Below are 11,393 nucleotides of genomic sequence, written 5' to 3' on the forward strand. Positions count from 1 at the left end.
TAACAAATTGTAATTTTTTTTAAATTTTTATAATTATTTTCCCTTTATTTATTCGTTTACGAATGTTAATGTTATATCTTTTGTAGGATGACCCGAAGGCGAAAACTGTTGTTAATGAAGATATATCTTTAAAGGTTGTATTTGTCTTACTTAAACTATTATTTGTTAATTTGACTGAATTTGTTTATATTATTTTGAAATTTATGTTTTGCTTTTTTCAGGACAAAAGCATGAGTGACCCGAAGGCGAAAACTGTTGTTAATGTTAATGAAGATATATCTTTAAAGGTTGTACTTGTCTTACTTAAACTATTATTTGTTAATTTGACTGAATTTGTTTATATTATTTTGAAATTTATGTTTTGCTTTTTTCAGGACAAAAGCATGAGTGACATGGATCTCGACAGCTTTTTGATACCAAAAAATGTTATGGTTTATGAACCGCGTCTGTGCTCCACAGTTGTTTCTGATGTGAGTTCTGCTGAAAGTCTTATTTATTCCAAATAGTTAGTCACTTATGTATTTATTTACCTGTATAGGCCATTACGAACAATACAGTTGATGTTCGTCAATCTGTTTTGCCGCGAAAGATGAAGGTATAGTATCATATATGCATTTTTTTCTTTGAAAATGTTATCTTAAAAGACAAACTAATTTTATTTTTTTTTGACTTATTAGGCCCCTAAGAAATGTAAGGCAGTTATCATTCAGTCACATGAGTCTGTAATTGCTCATCGTACCCGTTCAAAGTTTGGAAACAAAAAAGAAGCTGTTGTTGATAAGGTCACGGCTGCTAAAAGCGTACCTGTTTGCCGTAAACGTTCTAATTTGAAAACGATGCAAACAGTTTCATTCATTGAATTCACGAAAGTAGCAGAAAATCGATTGGTATGTGTTTGAAAGTTATTAAATTTTTTGTTATTTCATATATTGCTAATAATTATATGTTACAGATTAATTTAAAATTTTTCTTTTTTATTATGTATTCAGCGTTTACCGTGTGCTGTTTCGGATCATTTGTGTCTTTCTGTTGACAACCTGCATGAAGTTTCTGTAAAAAACCTTAGATGTGAGGTAACAAACATCAAGACTTTAGCGGAAAAGGATGGTGATGTTTACAGGTATGGTTTTTCCAAGTGGTCGAGATTCTTGAAATGAAATCAAATACCCATTGGCGCTACTCTTTTCTTTAAATATGTGAAGTCTTCTCAGCTTTTGATGTTGACCAAAGTTGTTCACAAGACTACAAAGAAAAGAGGCCGTGCGTGACTGTTTGCAATTGTGGTCGTTAGTTTGGACTTTAGATGTTTTGGCAACATGTTGGTTATTACTTAATAGTAGCTTCATAATGTTTTGGAAGTCAGATGTTAGATATGTTCTCCTTTGGACAGTTAGTACTTAAAACAAGTCTATTTTGTAAGAAAGTTAGCAACCCGTTTTGAATTGTTATTATGGTTGTGGTTTATAAACTTTATATGGTTTGCTTAAGCAATATGACATATTTATTTGACTGTTTTTTAGTTTGGTTTTAAATAATGTTTGTTCATGTTTTTTATTTAATTACATTACTTATTTTAGTAATCTACTCATATGATGTAGATTAAAATCATTATTGCAAAGATGTGTTTACTTTAACTGGTAGTATTTATACCTTTATATGATTGTTTTATTCAAATATTTCGGAAATTTGTTAATCATTTAAGGAAATCATTTAAGGTAATTAAACAAATTTCTATATTTTTGATTATGTCTATATTTAAGGTAATCATTTCCATTTTATGTAATTTACATTGATTACTATTATAGAATTCCAAAAATAGATTATCTCTATAAAACCAAAAAAAAAAAATAGTCATTTCTTCATTTCAGCTTCAACGTTCTTTCATCAGTCATTCAGATTAATCTCAACATCTACTTCTTTTTTCATCACACTTTTATACATCCAGTAAGTTTGTGAATGTTCAACTATTATGCATATGTATCCTAATTTGTTGATATATCATTTACACCTATTTTGATGTTTGCTACATATTATATATTTTTGTTATTAGTAAATATTTTTAAATATAAAACTTTGATATCTTAAATTCCAGCAGTAAGTTATAATGTTTCATTTTACATTTCTTTTGCTGTTTAGAAAATGGATAATAGGTTTAAACATCAATATTCATCTTCTTCCGAACCTTCCATGAATGCCGTTATTAACGATTGTAAGTGTTGTTGTTTTTATTTTTGTACTAAAACATAGTACATTTAAAATTAATTCAATATATTAATTATTTTGATATGTTTCCAATATCTTTCAGATTATACACGTTGGTTAGCTTACGTTATGAAAGGTAATTTAGTATTTTATTTAATTCGAAATTTACTATTACATTGTTAAACTTAATCTCTATTTTGTTTTTATTACTTCTTTCTTTTCCTCTTTAATTATGTTTTAATTGTAGCTCACGAGGCCAGGCATAGAAGAAAATTAAGAAAACAATATCTTGATAATAAGAGATCAAGATGTACTACACAAGTTCATCCTTATTTTCTCAAAGGTTACTTATTTTTTATTATTACTGTTTATTTTTGCTAAATTTCTTAATGGTTTTATAACTATTATTATAGGCTTTACTAATTTGATTATGTTATTTCATATTTTATTGCTTTAACCATTATGCTCACTGCAGTTGCCGAGGCAAAAAGAAGGCGTAGGTTAAGAAAACTATATCTTGATAGTAAGAGATCAAAGTTTAATCCAAATTTTATTCCATCGAAAGTGGATTCAACATCTTCATCAGGAACACGGATTAATTTAAAGAACAAAGAAAACATAACACCTAATTCTTCAAACAGAAGATTGCCTACAGATTGTTCACCAGTTATTCCTTTAAGTAACTATTCTTTTACTTAAGACCATGTTATTAGTACATCAATATTGTTTTACATCTTACGAAACTGTTTTTATTATTAGTTTACTTACACTAATGTGTTTATTTTTTTAGGAAATCGTTTAAATACTTCCCTAAACGGCCAAACTTCCAGTATAACACCTACTACTATTAAGAAGAACGGAAAAGATGTGTTACACCCTTATACAACTCCCAATCGTACACCGTTGTCAAATATATCTAACATACTACCAGGTTTGTAAACAAAAAAGAAGGGTTTTAATTATATATGTTTTTCTATTATCTTTATAACTCTGATATATGATAATATTATTTTTTTAATGTTTATTTGTAATATGAAATTTGTTATATTTTTTTTAGTAACTGGTAGCATTTGTTCAAGAATGGTTACTTCTACATCTGGGTCGGTTTTAACTTTGAATGGAAAGACCAATGTAGTATTGCAAAATTCTTCTAAGTTTATTCGAAGTTCGAACACCGCAAACAAAGAAAACGTAACACCATCTTCGTGTATTACAAATATACATTCAGAAATCGTAATCCGTCACAGTTTACTAATGCTATGTCTTCTTTGAACCGTATTTCTCCCGGTATGTTTATAAATTATACATTTTTCAGAAAACATTTATTGTCTACATAAATATACCTTTTGTTTAATAATGTTTTATTTGTTACAACAGACACTGTTGCAACGTCATCTACTTTACCACTGACAGAATGTTATTCTATTACTCCGCGGATTGTGAGTAAACGAACTCCTACAGCTATGAAGGCGGATTTGTCTTCTGTTAAAAGGATGTCTTCTGGAAGGCGTAAGTTGACGCATACACCAATCGAAATAGAACCCATACGAATGGCTGATCTTGATTCTGATGATGAAAATGTTGTTCAACAAGAGATAAAGACCTCCGGAAAGGCACCTCTAAAGGTAATCAATATTAAATCTTAATATTGTATTTTTACATTCTTAAGCCTTAAATTTGGAATTTAATTGTGCAGATTACCTTGACCATGGCGACCAATCTGTTTATTGTGGGTTATGCTATGCAAAGTTGTGGCAAACTGAAGCTGGAAAGGGTCGTATGACACTTCAAAAGCGAACATATGCCTTATGTTGTGCTTATGGTAAAGTTGACTTACCTGATTATAAAGAATCTGACCCATATTACCAGATGCTTTTTCGATCTTTAGATTCAGATAGCAAGTTTTTCTTAAAGAATATTCGACGTTACAATTCAATGTTTTCCTTTACTTCTATGGGAGGAAAAGTGGATACTAAGATAAACAAAGGTAATGCTCCTTTTGTTTATAGAATTAGCGGTCAGAATGCGCATAGTATGGGTAGCCTTCTTCCTAAACCCGGTGACCAACCAAAGTTTTCTCAACTTTATATTTACGATACTGAAAATGAACTGTCCAATAGGAAGACCTTATTTGGGTATGTTACTTTTGATCACCACCTTTGTTCTTAATCCAATTTTTTTCTATAATTAATTATTTTTATTGTATTTTATACATATTATTAATTATCTTTAATTTTTATACCAGGGACTCAACAACTCAGTCATCTTCCAGATCAAAAGAGCTTGACGATAAATTCATAAAGTATCTAACTGACATGTTAGATTCAAAAAATATGTTGGTAAAAACATATCGCATGGTTAGAAACCATCTTCATGAGAAACCCAATGTTTCTCTTAGGCTTCGGTTGATTTATCAAAGAGATAAAGATGGCAGGACTTACAATTTACCTACATCATCCGAAATTGCTGCTTTAATTGTTGGCGATGAAAATCAAAGTGTGGAACAACGTGATATTATTGTCGAAGAGCAGTCAGGAGTTCTTAAACGTATTAGCGAGTTACATCCTTCATACCTTGCTTTACAATATCCAATTCTTTTTCCTTATGGTGATGATGGATATAGGATTAACATTCCTCATAGAGATTTTGGTCCGAACACAAAGAAGACACGTCCAAATTGCACAATGAGAGAGTTCTTTGCTTATAGGATGCAGGATAGGGACAACAAATTCTCTCTAATCCTTAATGCGAGGAGGTTGTATCAGCAGTTTATAGTCGATGCATACACAATGATTGAAAGCGAGCGGCTAAACTACATAAGATTTCAGCAAACCAAATTACGATGCGAATCCTTTAACAGCCTAAGAAGTGTTCAACAAGGTGGCCAGACTGATCTGTCTCATACTGGAAAACCTGTGATATTACCGTCTTCGTTTACTGGTGGAGCTCGATATATGATGCAAAATTACCTTGATGCTATGGCTTTATGTAGGAAGTATGGGTATCCTGATTTTTTCATAACTATCACCTGTAATCCGAAATGGCCAGAGATGGTAAGGTTTATTGGTGACACATCAGTTAAGCCTGAAGACAGACCCGACATTCTTTGTAGATTGTTTAAGATGAAGCTTGATTCATTGATAAAAGACCTTAAGGAAAAAAAATTTCTTGGCGATATTAATGCTGGTACGTGGAATTAATTATTTTTTTCATCTATGTTATTTGTATTTGTTAACATTTTATTTATTTTTGACAGTTGTTTACACCGTAGAATTTCAAAAGCGTGGTCTGCCACATGCTCATCTATGTGTTTTTATGAAAGCTGATCATAAGGTTCCAACTGTTGAACATATTGATCCTTTTATCTCAGCTGAGATTCCTGATAAAAATGAAGACCCTGAATTATATTCTCTGGTCTGTGATTTCATGATTCATGGTCCATGTGGACATGCTAACTTGAAATGTCCATGCATGGTAGGAAACCGTTGTTCTAAGAATTTTCCAAAGAAGTTTTTGGAGGCTACATCTGTTGATTCAGATGGATTTCCGCTTTATAGGCGAAGGGACGATGGTCACACGGTTGTTAAGAAGGGTGTGACATTGGACAACAGGAGCGTCGTTCCATACAACAAAAGGCTTCTTAGAAGATATCAGGCGCACATCAATGTGGAGTGGTGCAATCAGGCAGGTTCAATTAAGTATTTATTTAAATACATTAATAAAGGACCAGATAGGGCCACTGTTGTTGTTATAGATTCAGACAGAGGGATTGATGAGGAGATACCGAAAGATGAAATAAAAGAATATTACGAGGCAAGATATGTTTCTGCATGTGAAGCAAGTTGGAGAATATTTGCATGTGAAGTTCACTATCGGTATCCATCTGTTATGAGGTTACCATTTCATCTTCCAGGCCAGCAGAATGTAGTTTTCAGTGGTGAAGATGATATTGAAAATGTGCTAAACAAACCTCAGGTAAATTCATCTATTTTTTTGGAGTGGATGAACATGAACAAAAAACCTGAAACAACGAAACTTACGTATGTTGAGTTTCCATCAAAGTATGTTTGGAAGTTAAAGGATCGTTGCTGGCAGCCGCGAAAAAATTATGTTGTTGTTGGAAGACTTTATTCAGTTTCTCCTTCCCTTGGTGAAGCTTATTACCTTAGAATTCTTCTAACCAAAGTCAAGGGTCCACGATCTTTTGAAGAAATTAGAACCTATGATGGTGTTGTTTATCCTACTTTTAGGGATGCATGTTATGCGCGTGGCCTATTAGACGATGACAACGAATACATTGAGTGTATTAAAGAGGCCAGTTTTACAGGAAATGGTCATTATCTTCGTTCATTGTTCGGTACACTCCTTTTGTCTAATACTCTATCAAGACCAGAAATTGTTTGGGAAAAGACGTGGGAGTTTTTGTCGGAGGACATTTTACACAATATGCGGAAGGATTCTGGGTTAAGTGGTACAACTTTTTTATAAGTTTCTACTATTTTTTTAACACATAAATTTATTTTTTTATTTACTTTTCCTTAGTTGTATAAAGTATGTTATTAAGTATATTAATTTAAGTTTTTGTTGTAGGTTTTGCTGTCTGTGACGAGCGTTTAAAGAATATTACGTTGTCTAAAATTCAAAACTATCTTATCCGTAATGGATCCAGCTTGCATAGATTCTCACCGATGCCTGTTCCAGATGAAGATTCTACATTATATGAGGCTAATCGTCTAATAAATGAGGAGCTTTCTTGGGATAAGGACGAAGTTAGCGCTGAATTCAATAAGCTTCATAATTCTTTAAATGATGACCAAAGAGCAGTGTATAACGAGATTATGAGTGCTGTTGGACGTGGGAAAGGTGGTGTTTTTTTTGTGTACGGTTACGGTGGTACGGGTAAGACATTTCTTTGGAAAACTTTAGCTGCTTCCATAAGATGCAATGGGCATATTGTTGTTAATGTTGCTTCAAGCGGGATTGCATCGCTGTTGTTGTCACGAGGTCGTACCGCCCATTCAAGATTTCATATTCCGATTAATCTTACTGAAGATTCCGTTTGTCATATCAAACCTAATTCTGAAATCGCTAATCTTATAGACGAAGCGAAGTTGATTCTTTGGGACGAAGCACCGATGGTACACAAACATGCTTTTGAAGCTCTTGATCGTACGTTGAAAGATGTTTTGAGTGTCTCCGATTCACGTAATTCTGAACTTCCCTTTGGTGGAAAGACTATTGTTTTCGGTGGTGACTTTAGGCAAATCTTACCGGTTGTACAAAACGGCACAAGGCAAGACATTGTACACGCCTCTTTATGTTCATCTTACATTTGGTCCACTTGCAAGGTTTTAAAATTGACCCGTAACATGCGTTTATCAGTTGGAAGCAGTAGTTCAAACATTGATGAGATAAACGATTTTGCCAAATGGCTTCTTGAAATTGGTGAAGGCAATATTGGTGATGGTAACGATGGCGATTCAACTATAGAAATACCAAAGGATCTTTTAATCACCGATTCAACTGATCCAATTCAAAGCTTGATTGACTTTGTGTATCCATCAGTTCTTAACCGTTTTAAAGATCGTGAATACTTTTCTGAAAGAGCCATACTTGCTCCAAAAAATGAGGTTGTACATGGTATCAATGATCGTTTGCTTGCATTATTTCCCGGTGAAGAAGTAGAGTATCTTAGCTCAGATACTCTATGCCCAACTGAGGAAATTAATGATCCATTACACCAAGATCTGTATAATCCTGATGTGTTAAATAGTTTGATAGTTTCTGGCTTACCCAATCATAGATTGGTGTTAAAGTTGGGTGTCCCAGTCATGCTTTTGAGGAACATTGATCAGCAGAATGGGTTATGCAATGGTACACGTCTTCAGATCACGCGTCTTGGAAAACGTGTTATCGAGGCTGAGATACTATCTGGAGGTAATGTTGGTTCAAGAACTTACATTCCCAGAATTAGCATGATACCTTCAGACAAGAAAATACCTTTCAAATTTCAACGAAGGCAGTTTCCCATAACCGTCTGTTTTGCCATGACTATTAACAAAAGTCAAGGGCAGTCTCTTTCCAGAGTTGGTCTGTACCTAAGAGACCCCGTTTTCTCACATGGTCAGCTTTATGTTGCGTTGTCGAGAGTAAAGACAAGAAATGGCGTGAAGCTTTTAATATCTGACAAAGATGGAAGTCCAACGAATAAAACTAAAAATGTTGTTTACAAAGAAATATTTGGAAAGTTATAGTTGAATTTTGAAAGTATACTTTCAAGTTGTAAATTTTGTAATTTAATTATAACTTTAATACTTTATATTATTATAGATATTCATTCCTTTTTATAAAGTTGTAATTATAAATCAACATATTTTATTTAACGTACATTATTTTTTGTTTAAAGCATTTGTAAAATATTTTTGAAATACTAATGATATAATTGATATACGCATGTTAAATTATAACTTTAAAGTATCTTATTATTTTACGTATTATATTCCACTTAGACTTACTATGTATGTGTAACTATTGGATTTTATTAAGGGGTCAATGTGTAAATGTTTAATATTCCGTTGCATTATAACCTTCCATGAATGCCGTTATTAACGATTGTAAGTGTTGTTGTTTTTATTTTTGTACTAAAACATAGTACATTTAAAAAATAATTCAATATATTAATTAATTTATGTTTTTCCAATTTTGAGCGGCAATGAAAGGCAACGAGATGCATTCAGCGGCGTTTGTTTTCGTCCCTGTTTTCTTTTTCATTGTCATAAGGAAAATTGAAGTTTCCATCTTTCTCTCAAAGGTTATCAAATCTGTCTACCATATATCCGATTTTTCATATCTCTTTACAATCATCACCCAAAATATGAACCCTAGATGTTTAAACCCTAGATGTATAAATCCATACCTGTTCTTCAAGTTTTTTCACATCGATTCGGTCGTTAATCGATTTATCAATCAATATCTTTTTCTTCACGACGAATTGGCAGTCAATCGAATTGTGAAGGTTTATTTTAAGGTACGATTGTTGAATATGTATGCATGTTTATCTGTTCTTTAATCTGTAGCAAAATTTAGGGGTTTTTGTGAGTATGTTATTGATTGAATAGCCGATTTTGTATCGATTTGCAATGAATATAGTTAGTAAACATATGAATGTTTTCTTAAGTTTCTTATCTGTAACAATTTTTATTTTTCTAATCCTCTTTTTTGTTTTAGGTTTACTTTATGTTCATTAAGAACTGCGAATTTGTGAGTAAAAAACTGCAGGGCTTTTTTTTTTAATATGTTTAATGATGATTCTGTTTTTATGTAACTATTATATGCAAATTAGAGCTGCAGATGTTAGATTATGTTTAATGATTCTGTTTTCTTAAGTTTCTTATCTGTAACAATTTTTATTTTTCTGATCCTCTTTTTTGTTTTAGGTTTACTTTATGTTCATTAAGAACTGCGAATTAGTGAGTAAAAAACTGTAGGGCATTTTTTTAATATGTTTAATGATGATTCTGTTTTTATGTAACTATTATATGCAAATTAGAGCTGCAGATGTTAGATTATGTTTAATGATTCTGTTTCATACTGATTGAGTAGTCTACAACTTTAAAATTGTTCTTTATTATTGTTTGTTCCATATGCACTTACTACAACTCAAGTTTACATGATGGATTCAACCTGTAATCGCTTGAAATTATTAATGTTTGCTACATATGCACTTACTAGGACTCAAGTTTAGATGATAGCTTGAAATTGTAACAGCTTTAAATTATTACTGTTTGATACATATGCACTTACTAGAAGTCAAGTTTACATGAAAAGATTGAAATTGTAATAGCTTGAAATTATGAATGTAAACATGTTTGAAATTGCTTTTTATAATGTAAGTTGCTTTTACTTGCTCGCTTTGTTATTGTATTGTTTATACAGTCATGGCTCCAGCGTTTGTGAAGATTATTTATGATGCTTCACCGTCATCTCTGGTAAAATTTTTATTTAAATTTATTCGTATTACTGTTTTTTTTCCGACAACTTATTTTTCTTAAATATTACAGCCGTTGCCTGCTTTTTACAATGATGCCGTTCGAAACTTTGGCTTTCCTGTTGGGCATGTCAGGTTGAGTACAGGTTCTCAACTCTGGCATGTTTACATCAAAGCGACGACTAACGGATGCTTTATCACTGATGGATGGTCAAACGTTTTTTCGGATCTTGGAATTGAAAAGACAGATTTTATTTTTTTTGAGGTCCTTTCTGCAAACGCATTTCATATATACCATTTCAAGATTGACCCTGATTTGAATGTGAAGGATAGTTTTTACCATGTAATGATGTTTCCTGAAGCGAAAAATTTGGTATGTTTTTCAAAATCTTACACCACTGTGTTATGTTTATTATATATTTTTTCAGGTTTATGTTACAAAAATATTTGACATATTTTATAATTGTTTGCAGTGGTTGCCAAAAAAATTCATGGAACATAATTTCAATGATGATATTCTCGAAAATAATGTCACGATTCGTTATGCTCCTAATCAAGAAAGGACTGTAAGGATAAAAAAGTTATGGGATATTCATTACTACATCCTTGACTTCTCACAGATTTCAACTGATTTGTCGTTGGTTAAGTGGGATTTTCTTGTGTTTCATAGAGTTGAAACTTACACATTTAATCTCATAGTTTTCCGTCTACTCGGTGATGGTTCTTTAGTTGCTGAAATTGGAATTCCACTGCCTGAACTAATACCGATACCTGAACCAGAGTATCAAGCAGAAAATGATATTGAAGTCGGTGATCAACATAGCCAGACTGAGGATCAAATTCCGATTGAAGATATTAATTATGACAATGATGTTAATGTTGACAATCAAGTATATGATGATGAAGAGCTGCCTGTTCACGGAAACCCGCCTCTACCCGTCAACGATGTATATGAGATTGAGTGGGTCCTTACTTATCGATTTGTAAGTCAGTGGTACTCTAACATAAGTTGATTTTATGCTTAACTTTATTTATTGTCACTGATACGTATTTTTTTAAAACTTGATGTAGCGTTTCCCACAGCGTTTTGTTGAGAATGTGCCGTTAGATAATGTTAAAGCGATGAACGTTCAGACTATGAATGGTGTTTCTGTTGTTTTGGAAATTCGTTCCGAGCGTTCACGTGGAGCTCCAAGGTATGCTT

General features: G+C 32.4%; 1 protein-coding gene across 1 annotated transcript; it reads left to right on the forward strand.

The window, feature by feature from the left end:
- The first annotated feature begins 230 nt into the window (after positions 1–230).
- LOC110892787 lies at positions 231–8,456 on the forward strand. The gene is made up of 17 exons (XM_035981260.1): positions 231–287; positions 375–470; positions 539–595; positions 678–887; positions 990–1,073; positions 2,137–2,209; positions 2,306–2,338; positions 2,450–2,545; positions 2,678–2,881; positions 2,993–3,133; positions 3,260–3,409; positions 3,580–3,827; positions 3,899–3,979; positions 4,072–4,337; positions 4,448–5,388; positions 5,459–6,673; positions 6,793–8,456. The coding sequence occupies exons 1-17, from the start codon at positions 231–233 to the stop codon at positions 8,454–8,456; spliced, it is 5,616 nt and encodes a 1,871-aa protein (XP_035837153.1).
- The last annotated feature ends 2,937 nt before the right edge of the window (positions 8,457–11,393 follow it).

Source organism: Helianthus annuus, chromosome 12, assembly GCF_002127325.2.
Source record: "Helianthus annuus cultivar XRQ/B chromosome 12, HanXRQr2.0-SUNRISE, whole genome shotgun sequence".
NCBI lineage: Eukaryota > Viridiplantae > Streptophyta > Magnoliopsida > Asterales > Asteraceae > Helianthus > Helianthus annuus.